Below are 22,806 nucleotides of genomic sequence, written 5' to 3' on the forward strand. Positions count from 1 at the left end.
AACAAAAACAACTTTCTAGGAAACCCTTCCCTAGTTTATTGACCATGAATCAAAACTAATAAACTGATGTTTTCTTTGAAGTTATTTTGGTCCCTGTTGGTTTCTTCTTCAGTGTGCATCACCCGTCCCTGAAGCAATAAATCATTCCAACTTATACTGCTACCTCAAGCCTCGACCATAGGTACAATATCCTATTTTTGGACATCTGTGTTTGGTTTATGCCTCATGTAAAAGAGCTTTCTGTCATACTGTTAGGTTGTCTGAACATAAATCTTGTCCAAATGTATATAAAGTCTCTGAATGTTGATCTAGGAAAACCTGTAGGCTTATATTAACTTTACAAACCTTTCCAAAATGATCTATTTTCTATCTATTTTTGAATATTTTGCATCTGGTGATCTCTTTTAGTCAAATCTGTCATGATCCTGGGTCTTTTGACCCAGCATTTTGAGTTTTAGTTTATGTTTAAGCCCTTCAGGTTTTCTAAGTTCATTTTTCATCATGCCTAGGTTGTTATAGTTCTTTGTTATTAGATTCCCCTTGTGTCTTCCACCCATGTTAAGTCTCCCTTGCCCTTCATGTGTTTCATGTCTGTGTCTTACGTTGTCTAGTTCAGGTTGTCATGTCAGCGTCTTATGTTTCCTGTTTTATTTTGAAGAGGTCTGGTGTTCCTGTGTTCCACTGTGACGTCGTTATGTTCATGTGTGTCAGCCATGTGTTCCCACTTCTCTCATTAGCCTCCTGTGTGTATTTAGTCTGTGCGTTCTCATTCAGTCTTTGTCGGATCGTCTGTGTTGTTCCCATGCCAAGTCCTGCGTTCAGGTTTTCATATATATATGCCCGCCCAGCAGTCCTCCCTGTGTTCCAGAGGCTCAGGAGAGTTCAGTCCACAACCATCATCTCCACCATTACTACTGCATGCATTTCAGTCTATAGCTCAGTCATTAGCTCTGTTAGCAGCCCAGTCCATAGTTCATTCTCCTGTGTTTCCGTTAGCTCAGCCATCTCCCCAGTGTTCAGCTCCGTCATTTGTTCCACCACCCGCTCAGCCTTCTGTTCAGCCAGTGGTCTCTGCCCCTACTGGTCCTGCATCTGCGTCAGCTGGAGGGCCCGAGGAGCCTGTCTAGCCACCTGCAAGGCCCGAGGAGCCCGTCCAGCTACCTGCCACGCCACCTGCGGCTCCGTCGCCTGGTCCAGCTTCTGCACCGCCTGCCAGAACTGTTTAGACTCTGGTGCTGCTGTCCTCCGGGTTGGCCCACTGAACTGAGCTTTGGACTGTCCCCTGTACTTCTGGTGGACATTTTGTTTTGGACTTTGTTTGGACTTTAGTCTGTGCGTTCTCATTCAGTCTTTGTCGGGTCGTCTGTGTTGTTCCCATGCCAAGTCCTGCGTTCAGGTTTTCATATATATATGCTCATCATCATTGCCATGTTTAGAGTTTTGTTTGTTTTTCTGTTTGCCAGGGTTTTTCATAGTTCGTGCTTCCTTTCTAGTTTACCCAGTTTAGGTTATTGCTTAGTTTGCATTGTTTTTGCCCTTTTATTTTGTACTGTTCTGTCTGCCTTAATAAACAGCTAATCATCAGTTAAGTTTGAGTTTTAGAATGTCTGTACCTGGGTCCACTCTTCACACTCCACGCAGTTTGCCTCGGCAAACTGTGACAAAATCTATGCGTCTAAAACTTTAAAAGACGTTGATTTAACGTGGCTGATAACAGTCTTTGGTGTATCTAATCGGTTATGTATAAGCTTAGATTTAATATTCACGCTGTTGATTGAAGACAAGGTTCTATCTATTCCAATCCCATTATTCTTGCCAACAATGTTATTTTAAATGAGTAAACGGCAGATGGAAGGTAGTGAACTTCTGACATCTTTCCTTACCTGCATGTGGCTTGGTGGAACCTCCTTCCTTTCAGGAAGCACTTATTTGGCGACTCATTGCATTCACAGGAGCACTTTGTCTTGTTGAGAGGCTGATGTCTTGGGCATGTCTTGCTGCATGTGCACTGACAGGTCTCCTTGTTGAATACATGGCAGGATAGGCTAGGTGGCAAGTTGCAAACACACTGGCAGGTATTGCGATTCAAGTGATGGTTAGGACCACAGTCTTGAGTTTGGTGGCACACACACTGACAACTTTCCACGTCCAGTTTCTTATTGGGGCCACATAAATCTGCTGAGAATATGTCTGTAGAGTTGGAAGAAAGAGAGACACTGATGAAGTTGGTTACTTAAACTTAGCATGAACTACATAGATCAGCACAAACTGATGGCCAAACATTCTACTTCAGGATTTTCTGGTACAGAGCAGAATTACTTTCTCACACAGATCCAGGTAGAATAGAATAGATTGAATAGAATTTTTTTTCCATTAATAGATTTCCATTAAATACACTGCAGGGTCCTGGCCTGACGAGGTAGCTCTTCTGTGTTGTGCCATCCGCTTCGCCAGAGGTTGTTTGGTTTCCCCGCTGTATAAATCCTGGCAATCCTCCTGGCAATTAACAGTGTACACTATATTACTCTGTTTGTGTCGGGGGACCCGATCCTTGGGGTGGACCAATTTTTGGCGCAGCGTGCTTTGGGGTTTAAAAGCCACAGAGACCTGGTGTTTAGAAAAAATGCGTCTCAACTGTTCCGATACTCCTGACACATACGGGATCACTACAGATTTTCTCTTAGGCAACGGTTGTCCATTTTTACAAGAAAAGGGAAAAGCCATCTCTGAATCGAGGAGGGGGCTTAAGGGTACATCTTTCTAGTGATGGGATTTCCGGCTCTTTTTAGAGAACCAGCTCTTTCGGCTCCGAACCGGCTCTTGAGGTTGTTTTGTTGCTTTAATTAATTTATTATTAACAATAATATAAAAATATGGAAAAGGAATTACTGATGTAAAAAAAAGTGGTTTTATTTATATATGCTTAAATATAAATATATGCAGTGGCCCATAGAGACAAAGCACGTACAAACTCCAAAACACATTTCTAGCGTTAACTGAACTTCCAAAACAGAGCTACTATACAATTGAAAGCATATGTATATTGTTTGTGTATTTATACACAAGCACTCATATATATATTCAAATGATTTAAAAAAAAATGTTAATTTACCTGTTACTACCACACACCAAATCCGGTCGTTGGTAGGTCCTGGCTTGTGTAGCCACTAGGTAACAAAAGCTCAACACTGCGCTCTAGCATCCTGGAGCACTTCTGTTGTCTTTTGTACATGTTTTGGAGTTTTTACGTGTTTTGACTCTAGGGTACCGTAAATATACTTTTATTTATTCACTCCACATAAAATGTAATAAAGAAATCATACAATACAAAAACCAACTATTCACATTTCAGCTTTTAAATATTTAAATTTTCAGCTTTTTCCTTTTACAAATTTAAAGTGAAACAACACAAAACACTGCAAACCACAACACAATTAAATAGAAATTACAATATGAAAACAAAAAGAAGATGCACATTCTCTGTCATATGGGCCTGCATGAATAAACTTTCTGAATCCTTTATCATCTGCAACTGAAAATAATTGTGGATGATTACTATACCTTTATAATGTGACGTTGTTGTCCCTGGCTCTCTTTCTCTCTCTCTCTCCCTCCCGCTCTGTTCCTGTGCTACTGCCAGTGTAACTACTGCCCCTCCCCCCTTTTCCCAGCGCAAAGCACAGGGCTTGCCTATGGAGTGAAGCGGAAAAAAAGTCCGAGAGAGAGGGTGAGAGAAAGAAAAAGCACTCCCAATAAGGAGCCGGCTCGCGCCGTTCACGTCAAAGATCCGGCTCTAAGAGCCATTTCGTTCGCGACTGACACATCACTATTCCTCACCCATACAAATCATTGAATTCAGATGTTCTAATCACTTACATGGCCACAGGTGCATAAAATCAAGCACCTAGGCATGTAGACTGCTTCTACAAACATCTTTGAAAGAATGGATCGCTCTCAGGAGCTCAGTGAATTCATGAGTTGTTTCGTGATAAGATGCCACCAGCAACATAAGTCCAGTCGTAAAACTTCTTTGCTACAAAACATTTCAGTCAATTGTTAGTGGTATTATAGCAAAGTGGAAGCAACTGCCAACAACAGCAACTCAGCCATGATGTGATAGGTTCGTTAAAATCACAGAGCGGGATGCTAAGGTGCTGGCCAATTTTCTTACACCAAATCATAACAGACCTCCAAACTTCATATGGCCTTCAAATTAGTTATAGAACAGTGCACTGAAAACTTCATGGAATGGGTTTCCATGGCCATGAAGCTGCATCTAACTCTTACCCAATGCAATGCAAAGCATCGGCTGCATGGCATGAAGCATGGCGACACCGTACTCTAGAGCAGTGTAGTGATGGATCACGCTTCCTTGTCTGGTTATCCAATGGATGAGTCTGGGTGTGGTGGTTGTTAGGTTTAATGTATGTGTTGTAGGTTTCCATTTAAAAAGCTAGAATGCTTCTGTTTGCTCTCTATGTAACCCACGCATATGAGTACGTGGATTATTATACCTTTCTAATGTGACGTTGTTGTCCCTGGCTCTCTTTCTCTCTCTCCCTCCCGCTCTGTTCCTGTGCTACTGCGAGTTTAACTACCGCCCCTCCCCCCTCTTCCCAGCGCAAAGCACAAGGCTCGCATGCAGAGTGAAGCGGAAAAAAAGTGCGAGAGGGAGGGTGAGAGAAAGAAAGAAAAAAAAACAACAACCCACGGCTCGCGATGAGGAGCTGGCTTGCGTCGTTCACGTCAAAGGTCCCGCTCTAAGAGCCATTTCGTTCGCGACCAACACATCACTACATCTTTCGCCATCTTACAATGCTGTGATTGCAGCCATTCTCCAACTCTCTGTGAATGGTACTCATGGCCATTGATCAGTGGTCTTTGATCAATGGTCATGAGAATTTGCATAATGATGAAGGAACTGACTTCCCAGCCCATTGTTCCTTCAGTGGTGCTAGTTTCAGTCATAATGCAAATGCACTGTTTACAAGGTTGGATGAAACCTGCAGTCAGCTGAGACTGAAGAAGTCACTTGGATGAGTGACGAAACGTTTCTCCCACTGAAAACGCTACGTTCAGATGAACAGAATCAACTTTTGGAGATTTACTTACCTGGATGATTGAGCATGCATCAAATAATAAATTGTGTTTAATGATGACTTAAATGTGATATATATGCAAAAAAAAAAAAAAAAAGAAGAAAGAAGACAAAAACTATCAAATCAGAAATGGGACAGAAGCTTTTACATCACATGGGACAACACAGTGAAGAGCAACTACCTGAACTGTGCTCCCATCGAGGTCGATTATTTTGTTAATAGTATTACATGTCATTGCGTATGACTCTGAATACAGTGACACCTCTTAAAAAAATCAAAAGTACTTGACTCTCTAGTATAACTCTCAAACATGCCCCTTAAAGCAGATGAACTATAAGCTAGAGAGGAAAGGGTGTCTCACTAATTTAGAAAATCTTCATTTAACCTGGAAAATGAGTTTGCTACTCCACAAGAAAAAAAGCTGCAGTAATTAAACCATTGCTTAAAAACCATCTAAGCTAATTATAGGTCAACATATAGACTCTAAAACAGCTAACTCATTATCTGCAGAAAAGTGGTTAATTTGCAGTTTCAGTAAGGTTTCAGTACTCATCACAGTACAGAGACAGCGTTAGTGAAAGTTACAAATGATCTGTTTATGGCCTCTATGAACTCATCTCTGTGCTTCACCTGACCTCAGTGCAGTGTTCTATACTGCTGACCATAATATTTTATTACAAAGATTAGAGCATACACTAGGAATTAAAGGTACTGAGCTGCAGTGGTTTGAATCACATCTATCCTAATAGACTCCAATTTGTTCATGTAAATGGTGAGTCCTCCTCACAGACTGAAGTTAATTATTTAACAAATTTAACATTCTGCTCCTCACATACAAGGTCTTAAAACAATCAGGCCCTTAACCTTGTACCATACCATCCTATTAGAGCACTTTACTATACAGTATAAAGCACCTTGAGATGACTGTTGTTGTGATTTAGCACCAGAGATGGGCAGTAATGCGTTACTGTAATCTGATTACTTTTTTCAAGTAACGCGTAAAGTAAGGGATTACTATTGCAAAAACGGTAATTAGATTACCGTTACTTTCCCGTAGGAACGCTGCGTTACTGCGTTACTAAAACCGTGATTTTTTTGCGAGAATGTCTCATGACAGTGACGTAAGCGAGTGCGACGTTGGTGACAACAGCTGTGTGCAGATCAACAATGGATCACATATCGATTGTGGGAGAGAGTATGAGCGTGCAGCGTTTAAAGCGTGGAAGTACTGACCTTACTTTGAGTTTGATTCCATAAAAAGTGACAAAAAATATTAGCGTCTGCTGTGCGTGGGAAGAAAACTTCTTTTTACAGCGAAAAAAAGCCCTAAACAAGAACAAAGTGCGCAACGACGTAATGGGAAATTCACAGAGAAACTTGCGGATTCTTCAACTGACCGCTGCGCACACCTGCACCAGGGCAAACCACTCTGCACACATACATAAAAAAAGACATCCTCATTATTATGAGTGAATAGTGTTATCATGTAAGGTTACTCTGAATTTCCTCTAATAGTTTTATCTAATCTAATTGAATCTCTCTACTCTAACCTTAAATACCAACAATAATATTTCACAGCCCAAAGGCTTCATTATAGTCATTAGATTTCTAAACAAGGCTACAATACAGTCAACTCACAATAACTTACATGACATGAAAGAGGTTGTATAGGAATTTTGGTGTTGTAGTTTACCTGCACTATAAAGCCTAGCTTTCTGCCATGAACCTGGCTGCAGATGAAAATGAAACTTGTCTTTTCGATTCTAGAACTTTGCAACTGGTCTCATAGAAACTGCTAATTTGTCCTTTTTTCAGTTTATTGACTTTGTTGAATTTTTTGGTCTCAGTTGAATTTGCTTGTGTTGTTGTACATGTAGTGTTTTGTCAGTGACACCACTTTTGTAATTTTGCTCCGTACCCTGTGTCCAATTATTATGTGATTAAAATACATGCTTTCAATAGGTATTTTCAAAAGTACTGCATGAACTGTTTAGATATTACAGCTGTATTTACATATTGTTCCCATTTTTAAAGGTTCAACAGTCACTGCACAACATATTGTTCAATGTAAGGATTGTTATTGATGCTTGGATGAAAATCTATTTCACTTATTGTTTGGCTGAAGTCTACAACCCTGTGCCATCACAAATGCAGTATCTCCTCCATTGAGACACTGCCAGGCCTTTGCAGTCTGCCATAGTGTCAAGTACTACCCAGTGGGGTCCAAACCCTTTTCTAGGTCTCCGCAAAATAAACTGGACAAGCTGAGAGCCAGGATTACAACACAATGAGAAATAAGAGAGCTCTAATTTTCACTGAGACCTGGCTTTCAGAAAAAGTTCCAAGACTGCCGTTCAGATACAAATTCACTCCGTAACTTAAGTACATGCCACACAGAAACAACTATTGTCACGGCTGTGGCAGCAGTCGTGTGGTGTAGTGAAGGAAGGACCCAAACTGCTGGCACTGGCTGTGATGCGAGTAAGCTTTATTGCAGAAGGTGAACACAACAAAAGCAAGGGCAAAACTAAAACATAACCTAAACTGGGAACAGCTAAAGAACAAACCTAAAATCATACAAACACGGGATGAAGAGCAGAAATGGCACAGAGGATGTTGGGCAGAGAGACACAGAAATTACACTAGGCTACACAGACGACTTGGCTGAGGTGTCCTGTGGGAGCAACACCAGAGCTGGTGATACCACAAAGTAAACAAACTGATCAGGAAGACTTTATTGTTGGCTGCAAACTGGAAACCTTTGGAGATGTTTCCAAAGGTTCTGGCTCTGTTTCCTCAAGGACAGATTCTTTTAGATCATGTTCAATAGTTTTTTACAATATATTTATCATATCTTCATCATATATATATCGTACATATATCATATATATATGTTATATATCATATAACACTTTTGTTATTGTGACGAAAGAATTTCCCAAATATTTGATAAATGAATTATTTTCTATCTCATCTTAAAGTCCTGGCAGAGTATCTCAACGGGGGAGATACGCATTTATGATAGCACAGGGTTGTAGACTTCAGTCAAACAATGAATGAAAAAGATTTTCATCCAAGAATCGTGGCTCAGGGGGTTGGGAAGCGTATCTGTAACCGGAAGGTCGCCGGTTCGATCCCTGGGCTTTCTGTCCTGGTCGTTGTGTCCTTGGGCAAGACACTTTACTCTACTGGTGTTGGCCAGAGGGGCCGATGGCGCAATATGGCAGCCTCGCCTCTGTCAGTCTGTCCCAGGGCAGCTGTGGCTACAACTGTAGCTGCCTCCACCAGTGTATGAATGCGAGAGTGAATGAATAGTGGCATTGTAAAGTGCTTTGGGTGCCTTGAAAAGCGCTATATAAATCCATTATTATTATTAAAAACCTTTAAAATGGGAACAATGTGTAAATAACTGTAATTCCTAAACAGTTCATGCTGTACTTTTGAAAATACCCTTAAGCCACTGTGGGCATGTAGCTCTTGTAGCCTTTTGAAAAAGGCTACATCAAGGCTAACAAGGCTTTATCTATCCATGATGCCAGATGACTCACAACAATTAGTTTTACTGTAGGTACATGTTAAAGACATAATGATAGGTTTGTAGCTTGAACCTGTTGAAGGCAATATAATTACACATCAAAAGAGGGTAGTCTCACCCTAGATAACACGGTGAGGAAGTCCAGCAGTTAAAGCACTTAGACTAGAACAGACGTAGCTACGTTAATCCTACCATAAAACAATAAGACAAGGTACGACCTCTCTCGTGCTCCCAGAGTGCTCTCTAATACACACAAAGTTTGCAGACTATCACTATACAATTGATTATACACCTCTAAGCATATATGGTTAAATATTTCTAAGCATAAATGACAATCAACAATACAAAACCTAACACATAAATTCTAAATTCAGATAAAAATTAGGTTATTGTACTTGGTACTAAACATTTTAAAAACATGGTATCTAACTAGATTCTTACTCTGGATGGCATTACGGTCTTTTTTGACCAGCATATGTCCTTCAATGTACACAACAAATATGCATATCTCTAAAATTAGAAACATTTTCTTCAGAGCCATAATGAAAAACTAGTTTATGCATTTATTACTTCTAGGCTGGACTGTTGAACAGTAGCTGATTTAATTAGAGTACTTTAATTTCACATGAATTCGGTGATGAGGTTTGATTTTAAGTAGTGCAACTACATGCAAAATTAAGAACCCCACAGTACCATTAACACTGCTTAGTACTGCAGATTTAACTTTGTGGAAGCAGATGATAATCTTATGCCTACTGCATGCCTGTCACCAGCTATAATTGTTGTTTTTCTTACTCTCTCTTTTTTTTTTTTTTCAAAATTGCTTGGGTAAAATAACCAACTAACTTTGCAGTATTTTCTTAAAAAATGAAAAAAAAAGATACACTTACCAGTGTGCTGCTGGGAGGGCTTTGTAGGGAACACTAGTGGAGGAAGAGGATTGACATGCATACTGGCAGTGATACTGATGCACCTACATTGCCTGTTGCTCCAGGTTTGACCAAGAGGACACGTCCTGTTGGCTAATGGACACCTTCAATAGACGGAGACAAAAAAGATTGATAGTACTTAGTTAATCCACATGTTCTGACATTTTGTTTCCTTTTTTCTGTGTTAGGCAATATAGATGTGCTCACTGGTTCACTCAGAATGCAGCAAAATGCAGCATCAAAAGAAAAGCCCATCACACAAACCATTGTGCAAGGTCTTTCTGCACCTTTGTGCTAGCAATATGCAAGAAAATCCTGAATTTAATTTTCTTGAATATATTAAATGACTTAATTCAACCTTATGTATTTTATATGATCATCAGTGATGAGCAGTCCTAAAACATTTTTAATGAGAGTGCCTTTGTTTATTTGTTCTCCCAAGTCTGGGTAATTGGTCAAGAGGAAAATAATAATTTGGACACACATTATGTGTATATATGGACAGAGAAGAGACAGATTATGATGGAAACGTCATGGATTTAATTATTATAACAAATACATTCCTCCTAATAGATGGTTTATGCTTTTTCAGTGCTGGGGAAAAGTATTTGTATATGTATCACTCTAATAAATGTGTAAGAGCACCAAAAACATCTTACTATTAGATTGAGATAACCCAAGTAAATATGAAATACAGTTTGTAAATGATGAAATACACCTTGACTTGGTCCCTAATGCTCAATGTAGCTCCTCTGTCGTAATTCCACCCCCTTCTCACTTCCTCTCTGTTTTTCAACTTCTGTCTTTAATTGATATGCTGATCTCATCCACAAATCAAAGCCTTCTACCTGCCAGTTTGATCCTATCCCCACTGTCCTTGTCAAAGCCTGTTTACCCTCTCTCCTTCCCCTCATATCTGCTATTATTCACTCTTCACTCACCACTGGAACTGTTCCTGCTTCTTTCAAAGTTTCCGCCATTACCCCAATCCTGAAAAAAACAGGTCTAGATCCCAACAACTTTAACAATTTTTGTCCTATCTCCAATCTACCATTCCTCTCAAAATTCTTGAAAAAATAGTTGCTTCACAAGTCCATCTACACCTAACTGATAATAACCTTTACAAACAGTTCCAGTCTGGTTTCCGTCCTCTGCATAGCACCGAAACTGCTCTTATAAAAATAACAAATGATCTTCTTATGGCAGCTGATTCTGGTCTCCTCTCCATCCTTATTCTCCTTGATCTGAGTGAAGCCTTTGACACCATCTGTCATCCCATTCTTCTTAGCAGATTAGCTTCTATTGGTCTCTGTCATACTTCATTAGCCTGCTTTAAATCATACTTGTCTGACCGCACTCAGTTTATTCAATTAAAATCCTTCACTTCTCAGCCTTCTCCTCTATTTACTAGGGTGCCCCAGGGATCTGTCCTCGGGCCCCTCCTTTTCATCCTTTACCTTCTTCCACTCGGACACATTTTTCACAAGTATAACATTCAGTTCCACTGCTATGCCGATGACACCCAGATTTACCTCTCTAAGTTTCGCATCCATTTTAAAATAATCCTTTATACATTTAAGGCTATTCATTCTCTCTCTCCACCATACCTCTCTGATTTAGTACAGATGAACTTCACATCTGTGAAGTTCATCTGTACTAAAGAAGAGAAGATGAAGATGTGAGGCACCGGCCTCACATCTTCATCTTCTCTTTCTCTATCTGTTCCTTCCGCTCATCTGATTACAATGGGGAGCAGGGCTTTTAGTTGCTCTGCCCCTCGACTTTGGAATTCCTTACCCCCTGACCTCAGAAATATTAGTTCATTCCCTCTTTTTAAGTCCACCCTCAAAACTCATCTGTTTTAAATTGCTTATGTTTAAACCTCTGTATGCTCTTAACTTTTATCTGTTATTCTTATTATTGTGTATATTTCCAGTTTTTGTGTTTTTATTTGTTGTACAGTGTCCTTGGGTGCTTTGAAAGGTGCTATTTTTAAATAAAATGTATTATTATTATTATTATTATTATTATTATTGTTGTTGTTGTTGTTGTTGTTGTTGTTGTCGTTGTTGTGTGGATGCTTTAAGGCATCCACACTATTGAGTTCCTGTTTCTCTTTATTCTTTATCCTTTATTGTTCAAGTTGCTGCTTTCTTTGCCGCTTAACTACTCCCTCAGTTTTCAGCCGTTTTTCACCGTTCAAACTCTCAACTGTTCTGCTCTTTCTGCTAATGCTTGCTATGACTTTTGGTACTTATTACTATTATACTTTTTTAACTTTTTAACTTCCAAAATTCTGCTAAAACTTGCTTGATTTTGAAACTTAACTACATCCTCATACTTTCACGTAGAAACGCCATTCAAACTTTAAAACGTTCTCAAATTATTGGGCTATCCATGTACGATTCAGCTTTTTCATATCTGTTACCGTTTTAATTTAATGCCTCTTCAAGTTTTCAGTTGCAGCTTTGTGATTTTTCAGAAAATACATGCGTCGTTATGGTTGCTATGCAATTAACTTAGAGTGGACACTTGAGCTTTTTGAATTTTCTCTTCATGTCCGAACAACTTCTTGCTACTCGCTCAATTTCTACTCAAACCCCACAAATTATACATCAAAACGTAGGTATTTTTGCTGGCTTTCAGAAAATGTCACTATCATTGTTGTGGGAGTTACAGGTTTTTGCAAATCTCCTCAGAGCAACACAAAGTCTGAATACTCTCCATAGACGGTCAATGGAGAGCTTGTTCAAAATCAGCGCTGGAATTCTCTAATGAGACGCATTTTCAAATCGTCATATCTCCTTAACGAAGCAAAGTTAAGACATGAAGCTTGTCTTGTGCCAATATATCTTCAGACACTCCTGAAGACACTCACAATTCAAGAATTTTTCATTAACCTTTTATCATTTGGCCATGAACTCTCTCTGTGCCTGTGTGTGTGTAAAGGGCTGCACCAGGTGCAGCTGTTTAGGGGGGTAACAGGCAGCCTCTCTGATCAGTGGATTCAAATTGAGCAGCTCCAGGCTGTTTGACTGACCTGGAAACGTAGGTTGTGTCCAAATTCATGGGCTGCATCCTCCTGAGGACCCGGCCTTCGCGGTCTATGTGGGCCGGGTCCTCAGAAGGTCGGGTAGGCCGGAAGTAAATGGCTGGCGAAATTGGACGGTCTAGCCTTCTGATTAGCGTCACCGCTGTCTCGGCGGAGTTTAATAAACTCGGTCGTCTGCTCCTTGCTATCTAAAATATAACAGGACACTGGCGTAAATTCTCGACCGTCTCATACTTCTGTTTAATCAGTTTTCTGTTTGACGTTTAGTCAGCTGTGTAAAAACCAAGGAGGAACCCACCTAAAGTTTTATTTTATCTAATCTAATCTAATAACTTTAATCGCAGCCAAACCGATTTACTCACAAACAAACAAAACACTGAAAAAAGCCCAACAATAAATTTTTTAGGTTGTCTAAGTGACTTATATATTACGTTTAACCCGAGTAGCGAAAGTCTGCAGTGATCTGAAAATGATGTGCTGGGAGTTGTGCCGTTCTCGGCGGCTTCAGTGACTCTCGGGCTCCCGGCTAGCTGTCGAGCTGGTGGGTAGCAGACATCTCCGAAAACGTCGAAGCACTTTTGCTAATATGCAATATCTTGATAAACCAAGCAGATATTTGATGTTTACACAGCTACTTTCTACCCTGAAAATATGTTAAAAGTTTATTTTGTGACCCAGAAATAGTAGTATGAGTAATTTTAAAACTTAGTAGTGACCACCATTGTTGGAAACTGGAGTTTGGCTCGGCCGCGCTATGAATTCTGGGATATGGTAGGCCACAAAGGACACACCCGACCATCCTTCAAATTCGGGGAAAAGGAGGACGCATTTGTCGGCTGCATTCGGAGGAGTCTACGAATTTGGACAGCCTTTGGCGCGTCGCTGTGACGTTGGTTTACAAATGCGGCCTCAGGAGGATGCAGCCCATGAATTTGGACACGACATTAGAAGAAACACTATTAACAACCCCTATTCACATCCTCTCTATCTCTCTGTGTTTGCGTGTGTGTGTGTGAGTATGAGAGTGAGAGAGAGAGAGACCGTTTTTAGGCCGCATCTCATTAGTGGATTCAAATTAAATATATTCAGACTGGTTGACTGGCATAGATCCTGTATGTGTGTGTGTCTCTCTGTACATGTATTTCCATATGTGCCCATAGCTCTAATTTTGCGTATCTGCTGGCTGTTTTTCTAAAGTTTGTGAAAATTTGTTTTAGTTAAACAATAAGTAGTTTTGAGGAAAATCCACCTTGTTAAGCTGGTAATATTTGTTTTCCAAAATTTCTATTTAAGTTATTAATATTCTGCTAACTCATAGTATTTCTGCTATCACATAGTATTTCGGGTATTTTTTAGTATTTATGGTAAATCATAGTGTTTTTTCTAAATCATAGTATTTCTGCTAAATATAGTATTTCTAATAAATATAGTATTTCTGCCAAATCATAGTATTTCTGCCAAATTATAGTTTTTCTGTTAAAATATCATGTCTTTGTTAAGTCACAATATTTTTGCTAAGATGTTATGTTTGGGGGTTTTTTTGGGGGGTTTTTTTGTGGTTTTTTTCTTGCCTGTCCCGTTTGGCTCTTTTGCCATCAGAATTATTGTCTAAAGGCAAAGAAAGATGCCCAACAGATTTACTTTACCAAATTGACCATCCCAGCCTTACTGTAATTGTCCATTTGATTCACCTTTTATTGTTTATTTTATTTTCACTTACTGAATACGGGACAGACTTGACTGGGGGAAAGAAGGGGAGAAAGAAAGAGGGAAAGAGAAACAGCTGAGAAGAGGGACGGGGGAGAAGGGCAAAAGAACTAAGATGTTATGTTAATGCTCCATGTCAGAAATATTTTGCAGAAAGCCCATGTCTCTGTCTATGTTAGGAAGGGGTGCAGCTGTATTGACAGGAACAACTACACAGCCTGACAAAGCAGACAGAAGCAGCATCTCTGATTGGTGGATTCAAATTGGGCAGATCCAAGCTGTCATAGATACAGTTGAAAATATAAAGCTGAAAAAAGCTGATGTCAGTATTTGAAAAAGGTTTTGAACTTGTAATAACTTCACAGAAGCACTGTGTTTGTGTGTGTGTGTCAAAGTCAAAGTCAACTTTATTGTCAATTCTGCCACATGTACAGGACATACAGAGAATAGAAACTTCGTTACTCTCAATCCCTAGATAAAATAGAAAATGAACATTTAAATATAAGAGTGATTAAAAATGCAAGTAAAATATTTTAAAGTAAAAAAAATTAAATAATATAATACAATTTTACATATAACAAGAAAGCTATACAATATACAATATAAGGGTAAATGACATTGAGTGCAAACCAGGCAGAGTAGTGCAAATAGGCAAATAGTGCAAATGGAGATTTGGTAATGTACGGTATGAGATAGTGTAACACAAAGTTAATGTGTGTGTGTGTGTGTGTGTGTGTGTGTGTGTGTGTGTGTGTGTGTGTGAGAGAGAGAGAGAGAGAGAGAGAGAGAGAGAGAGAGAGAGAGAGAGAGAGAGAGAGAGACCCTTTCTTGGCAAAATCTCATTGTAGGATTCAAATTGAATATATTCAGACTGGGTGACTGGCAGAGATCCTGTGTGTGTGTGTGTGTCTCTGTGCACTTGCTTTTCCATATGTGTCCATATTTGTAATTGTGTGTATTTGTTGGCTGTTCTTTCTTGTTTTTTTTTTTGTTTTGTTTTTTTTATTTCTGCTCATTTGTCACAGGTGAACAACAATTAGTTTTGAGGGAACTTAACCATGTTCAGCTTTTTTCAGCTGGTCATTTTGCTTTTCCAGTATTTCCAAGTGAGTTATTACTTTCTGCTAAATCATAGTATTTGTTCTAAATCATATTAATTCAGCTATATCATAGTATTTCTGCCAAATCATAGTGTTTCTACTAAATTATAGTTGTTGTTTTTTTTTTACTAAATATAGTATTTCTGCTAAATCATGGTATGTTATAATATTTGTGCCAAATCATAGTTTGTCTGCCAAATTGCAGCATTTCGGCTAAATCACAGTATTTCTGCTGAATCAGAGTATTTCAGCTATATTGTAGTATTTTCCTAAATCATAGTATTTCTGTAATGTTTAAGTATTTTTGCTAAATATAGTATTTCTGTTATCTTATAGTATTTCTCCTAAATTCTTGTATTTCTGAGAAGTTACCATGTTCCTGCTAAGTTACAATATTTACAATATAACTTCTGCTCTTTTATTGAATATCTGCCAAGAATCATGTTTCTTTTAAGTTATTGCAGTTCTGCTAAGTAATTACATTTTTTGCAAAGTTCTTATGCTTCTGCAAAGTTTTTACACTTTTTGCAACTTTTCAGCTTTTTCAGCTAGTTTTAGCAAACAGCTTCAGCTTTACAGCATCTACACAGCATTTTCACAGGAAATGCCAATTTTTCTATTTTTTATTTCAATATTCTACACAGAATACTCCATAATGACAATGTGGAAAAAGCTTGCTTGAATTTCTTTCAAAGTTATTACAAATAAAAACAAAATATATCATAAATATTAGGGATAGTTGAGTTGGGACATGTGCAAAACAGTGGCATTACTGTACAGTATGTAGTGCATAATGTTGAAGTTCCAGTAGTGAAGGTGAGGTGTCTATGACGTGTTCAGCAGTCTGATGGCCTGGTGGAAGAAGCTGTCTCTCAGTCTGCTGGTTCGGGACCGGATGCTGCAGAACCTGCTTCCCAAGGGAAGTAGTCTGAACAGTTTATGGCTGGGGTGACTGGAGTCCTTGATGATCCTCCCCGCTTTCCTCAGGCAGCGCTTCCTGTAGATGTCTTGGAGGGAGGGAAGCTCACCTCCAATTATCCGTTCAGAGCACCGCACTACTCGCTGGAGAGCTTTGCAGTTGTAGGCGGTGCTGTTGCCATACCAGGTGGTGATGCATCCAGTGAGGATGCTCTCAATGGCACAGTGATAGAAGGTCCTGAGGATGCGGGGGCTCATGCCAAATCTTTTCAGTCTCCTGAGAAAGAAGAGGCGCTACTGCGCCTTCTTCATTGTTTTGTTTATGTGTACTGACCACGTAAGATCCTCAGCCAGATGTACACCAAGGAACCGGAAGCTGCTCACTCTCTCCACAGCAGCGCCGTTGATGGTGATGGGGGTGTGTACTTCTCTGCACCTCCGGAAGTCCACTATCAACTCCTTTGTCTTTGCGACATTGAGGGTGAGATGGTTGTCTTGACACCAGTGGGTCAGGGCGCTGACCTCCTCCCTGTAGGCCATCTCATCACCATTGGTGATAAGACCCACCACTGTAGTGTCGTCCGCAAACTTCACAATGATGTTGGAGTTGTTAGTGGCTGTGCAGTCGTAGGTGTAGAGTGAGCATAGGAGAGGGCTCAGTACACACCCCTGTGGAGCACCAGTGTTCAGTGTGACGGGGGATGAGGTGATGCTGCCCAGTCTGACCACTTGGCGTCTGTCAGACAGGAAGTTAAGGATCCAGCTGCAGAGGGAGCTGCTCAGTCCTAGATCCTGCAGTTTCCTGTCCAGCTTCGAGGGAACGATGGTATTGAATGCTGAGCTGTAATCTACGAACAGCATTCTCACATACGTGTCTCTCTTCTCCAGGTGTGACAGGGCAGTATGTAGTGTCAGGGCTATGGCATCATCAGTGGACCTGTTGTGGCGGTATGCAAACTGTAGAGGGTCCAGTGAGTCGGGTAGTGCAGAGCAGATGAAGTCCCTGACCAGCTTCTCGAAGCATTTGCTTACGATGGGGGTCAGGGCTACAGGTCGCCAGTCGTTCAATGAGGAGATGGTGGAGGATTTGGGTACAGGGAGGACGGTGGCTATTTTGAAGCAGGCTGGGACTACAGGCAGAGAGAGGGAAAGGTTGAAGATGTGCGTGAACACTCCAGCCAGCTGAGCCGCGCATGACTTGAGGACGCGGCCGGGAATCCCGTCCGGACCAGTAGCTTTGCGCGCGTTCACCTTCCTGAAGCACTTCCGCACATCCTCCTCAGACACAGTGTGCGCACTGACGTCATCCGCGGTGCGCACACTGTCCGGTCTCATGGTGTTCGCTGTGTCGAATCTAGCGTAGAATACATTTAGATCCTCACACAGAGAGGCCGTGGTCTGCGGTGTGCTGGTTTCCCCTCTAAAGTCTGCGATCGTGTTTAGTCCCTGCCACATCCTCCGAGGGTTGTCAAACTGTTGCTCCACCCTGTCCCTGTACTCACGTTTGGCTGCTTTGATCGTCTTCCGGAGTTGGTAATGTGCGTGTTTGTAGTCCGATGTGTTCGCGGAGGCAAAGGCGGTGCTCTGTGCCGTGCGAACATCTCCGTTAATCCAGGGTTTTTGATTTGGGAAGGATTTAACTGTTCTGGATGGGACGACATCTTCCACGCATTTCCTGATAAATCCGCAGACTCAGTCTGTGTACTCATCAATGTCCCTAGCAGCCACGTGAAACATTTCCCAGTCCGCGTGATCAAAACAGTCCCGCAGCGCAGACTCTGATTGGTCCGTCCAACGGTGCACCGCCCTACGGGTTGGAGCTTCCCGTTTCAGCTTCTGCCTGTAGGCGGGCAGGAGCAGGATGGAGCGGTGATCTGATTGGCCGAATGGGGCGCGGGGGAGGGCTTTGTACGCATCCCGGAAAGAGGTGTAGCAGTGGTCGAGTAGCCGGTTTCCACGTGTGTTGAAAAGGATGTGTTGGTGGAGTTTTGGTGAGACTTTCTTCAGGTTTCCCTTATTAAAGTCCCCGGCTGTGATAAACGCCGCCTCTGGGTGTGCGGTTTCCTCACTGCTGATCGCGCTGTACAGTTCCCTGAGTGCTCGGTCAGTGTCGGCTTGTGGGGGAATGTAAACAGCCGTAATAATCACTGCTGTAAATTCCCTCGGTAGCCAGAATGGCCGGCACTTAATCATCAGGTACTCCAGGTCCGGTGAGCAGAAGGATTTGACCGGGTGCACGTTCGCATAATCACACCAGCTGTTCTTGATCATGAAACATACACCACCGCCTCTGCTTTTCCCAGTAAGATCCTGTGACCTGTCCGCGCAGTGCACAGAGAACCCCGGTAGTTGTATTGCGGAGTCTGGTACCTTGTCCGATAGCCAGGTTTCTGTGAGGCAGATCACGCAGCAGTCCCGCATCTCTCACTGGAATGAGATCCGTGCCCGAAGCTCGCACAGCTTGTTCTCCAGAGACTGCACATTAGCCAGTAATAAACTGGGTAACGGTGGTCTGTTAGTGCTCCGTCTCAGTCGAACCAGAACGCCAGATCTTCTCCCTCTGCGTCGGCGTTTGCGGCCTCCAGGGACAGAGAACAAAGGCGTCTCAGGTGAGATGAATGGGGGGTCTGAAAATGGAGCGTCCGTGTTGCAAACCTTGAACTCCGGAAAGTTATAAGAAAGACCGTCTTTTATGTCCAGTAAGGTTTGTCGGTCGTACACAAGGAGACATGTGCTACTCGCGAAAAAATGAAGGAAAAGTAAAATTAAACACAGAAAAAAGCTGTTGCTTGGGGGAGCTCGTGACGAGGCTGCCATACTCGGCGCCATCTTAGATCCCCATTTTATTTTATTTTATTTTATTGTTTACTCTATTTAATTAGTAAAATATGTGTACACACACACACACACACACACACACGTAGAAACATATTTAGTATACACATCCAGAAATGCATATACTATTATATATTGTACATATATTTATTAGTTTCAGATGTAGCCATTCTTGTATTTTGCTTGTTTACGTTATTGTATTTTGCACAACTCTGTTGCTTGTGAAGCTCGCACACAAGAATTTCACTCACATGTACTGTACCAATGTACCTGCACATGTGATGTGACAATAAAAGTGATTTGATTTGATTTAAATAGGTAACAGTCTTTGCCATGACTCTCAAAATTGAGCATTATGTTTCCGCAGATCATCTACAACTTGATTTCAGTCTACCTGTGCTAAATTCAGTTAATTACACATGATTTGGAAAGGCACACACCTGTCTTTAAAAGGTCCCATAGTTGACAGTGGATGTCAGAGCATAACCCAAACCATCAAGCTCAAAGACTTGTCAAAATACAATCTGAGATAACATTTTATAAAGCTCTTCTTTCAGCCCTTGGTACTTCTCGAGCTTCTTACTTTCCTTTTTTCTCATGTTGCTTTCACTTGGTATAGCTACATCTATTACTGTGGCTATCTTCTTCTGCTTATCCAACACTAGGTTAGCCATCACCACTTTGCCCATGTGTATCTGGAAGTCCCACAGGATCTTAGCTCAGTCATTCTACACCACTCTGGGGGGCATATCCCACCTTGGCCTTGGGACTTCCAGGCCATACTTGACATAAATGTTCCTGTATACTATGGCGGCCACTTGATTATGGCATTCCATGTATGCCCTGGTTGCTTGCACCTTACTGTTATCTGCTGGATTGTCTCAGAGGCATCTTTACACAATCTGCACCTTCATCTTATTATCCCATCTGATCACTGGGAGGGCGTAGGTGTTGATTGCCCAGATCTCGTTCTTCCCGTTCAGCTGACTCTTCAGGACTTGCCTTACTCTTTGCAAGTATTTGGTGGTTGCAGCTTTCCTATCAGCCTTGCCATGGTTCTCATTTTCCTGTGGGATTCCCAGGTACTTGTAGCTGTCCCCGAAGTCGTACAATCCCCTAAGTTCTACTTTCCCTCTCTTTGTTACCAGTCGACTACACTTCAACAGTCTGAATGACATTCCAATGTCATTGCTATAGATCCTAGTGGTTTGAATCAGTGAATCAATGTCTCATCCACGACTGGCATAAAGTTTGAGGTCATCCATGTACAGGAGGTGGCTGACGCATGCTCAATTCCATAGTCGGTATCTGTAGCCAGTCTTGTCAATGATCTCACTTAAGGGGGTTCATCCCTATGCAGAACAGCAGTACGGACAGAACACCTCCTTGGTAAATCCAGCACTTGATGGTGACTTGTGCAGTTGGCTTGAAGTTGGCCTTGAGTGTTGTTCGCCACATCCCTATTGAGTTCTTGAGTAAGGTTCTTAACGTCCTGTTGATCTTGTGTAGTTCTAGGCATTCCAGGATCCATGGGTGGGGCATTGAGCCATAGGCCTTCTTCTAGTCAATGCAGGTGATGCACAGGTTGGTGAGCCTGGTCTTGCAGTCTTAGGCGACTGCTCTGTCTACCGGGAGCTGGTGGCCCCTTCTGGTGTTCCTGCCAGTTCCTTTCTGTGGCCTGCTCATGTATTGAGCCATGTCCCTGTTCATCTTAGCTGCTATGATGCCTGATCATGTGGTACTGAGGCAGGTTATTGGCTGCTAGTGGGATGGGATCCTTGGGTATTAGGACTGTCTGGCCTTCAGTTAGCTATTCCAGGTGTGTCTCATCTACTAGCAGCTGTTCCATTTGGCACAGTCTGCCACTGTGATGGTTACTGAATCCTGTTCAGGGAGGTTGCTGTAGTCAGCTCTCAGAACCACTAGCCACTGAACACTGTTGTTATGGATTGCATCCTTGTCCCATATGCTCTTCCAGTATTGCTCTGTCTCCAGTCTTGCTAGGACTGATCTCACATTATTCCCCTGCCAATCCAGACTCCACCAGATTATCAGCTCACCTTGTGTGGTAAACAGGCCAGTTTGTTTGCTCTTTCCTTGCTACTTGTTCCCGTGTGATACCATACCTTTTTTTGTCTCCAGTGTTAACCCTGCCTGCCTCAGAAACTATTTCCATGTGCATTCACCAACCTCTGCTGGATGCCATTTATCTCCTGTTGCCTGGCATCCCAACTAAACTGTATGTTTAGTTAGGAGCCACTCCACACAGCCTTCCTGCTCTCACAGGAAGCCTGTGGAAAATGTTGCTAAACTCACCTCCCTCTCCTCCCTCCCAGATCTTGCCCAGCTTCTCACTGCCAGTTTCCATTTTCTCTCGTTCTAGTTAATGTAATCCTTGTGTTAAGTCAATCTCTGACTCTTGCCTAAGTAAAGGCTCATTCATGAGTTTTTGTTTGTTTGTTCATCTCTGTAAACATTTGTATCATTGTTTGTAAACATATCATGATTGAATAAAGTCTTTAACTGATTCGTGTGCCTAATTTTTTTGCCTGGGTTCTGCATTTGTTTGCAATACCACAGTAATAAACATTACCCTGTATCACAGTATTTCATCAAATTCAAAATAATAATTAAAATAAATTGTACTTCTTCTCAGTTTGACTGTTGGATATGTTTTCTGTGTTCTATTGTGAATAAAACATTTGTTCGTGACATTCAGAACTCTATGCATTCTGTTTTTATTTACATTTTAACACAGCATCCCAATTTCTTTGGGATTGGGGTTGTAAATTATTGTATAATAAGAGACTAAATGGCAAACAGATGCAGAGGCGTTAAGACTGGTGGCAAAACCCTTTTCTGGCTGTAAGGGAAGGTATCAATTTATAATGATGCTACTCCTACATATAATGTAGAACACTTGTAAGCCATTATGTTATAAGTAACTAAATATTGTTATTAATCTTTTAATATTTATGTAACTGAAAATAAACTGAACTGTGAATTACTCTGGAAATCAGATACCTAGTTTGGATTTTTAGAAAATGCCAACAAAAAAATATATTACCCTTGAAAACATTGTACATAGAAACACACATGATCAATTATAAACCACCTGAATGTAAAAATTGTTGATCTGAAATGCCATATTTAGGGGAACCATTGACTTAGACACAGAGATGGACAACAGTGTGTTTGCAGACAGGGAAATTGTTTGAAGTCGTGAAAGCGTCTGGCAGTGAAAAAAGACCCAACATGGTTTCAATTAGAGCTGCAGTGGTTTGGATGCACAAGCACACATACAAAGTATTAGAGGATGAAGTGGAAAGGGAAAGGAAAAGTTTAAGAGAGTGATAGAAAGAGAGAGATAGCTTTCTGGCGTGAGCAGAGGGGACTTCACCTAATGTGAAACATATCTGTGTGCTTCATGTTGATGCATGAGTTTTTGCAGCTATAACCTGTTTAACTTCACTGTCTGCGTTTGTGCACATATATGTGTCTCCATATTTGTACAGAAGAGTTACAACAACCTCCAGACATGAAAACAAATTCACCATCTACTGTTCAAATATTTATGGACTAAATGTAAAAAGTTGGTTAATGGGTTTGAAGTCTAAATATACGTGATTTA

The 22,806-nt window shown here is 41.1% G+C and overlaps 1 protein-coding gene across 1 annotated transcript in view; it reads right to left on the reverse strand.

Moving 5' to 3' along the window:
• Positions 1 to 22,806, reverse strand: part of vegfc (vascular endothelial growth factor c) — a 102,071-nt gene that overhangs the window by 13,819 nt on the left and 65,446 nt on the right. Inside the window, exons 5-6 of the mRNA XM_086294608.1 lie at positions 9,525 to 9,667; positions 1,884 to 2,190 (exon numbers count right to left, since the gene is read on the reverse strand). Coding sequence (XP_086150734.1) covers positions 1,884 to 2,190; positions 9,525 to 9,667 — 450 coding nt within the window. The remainder of the gene's footprint in view (positions 1 to 1,883; positions 2,191 to 9,524; positions 9,668 to 22,806) is intronic.

Source organism: Aulonocara sp. 'chitande type north' Nkhata Bay, linkage group LG6 (genome assembly GCF_057382095.1).
Source record: "Aulonocara sp. 'chitande type north' Nkhata Bay isolate Kocher_YH1m ecotype deep benthic linkage group LG6, A_spYH_male_GT1.1, whole genome shotgun sequence".
In the NCBI taxonomy this organism is placed as follows: domain Eukaryota; kingdom Metazoa; phylum Chordata; class Actinopteri; order Cichliformes; family Cichlidae; genus Aulonocara; species Aulonocara sp. 'chitande type north' Nkhata Bay.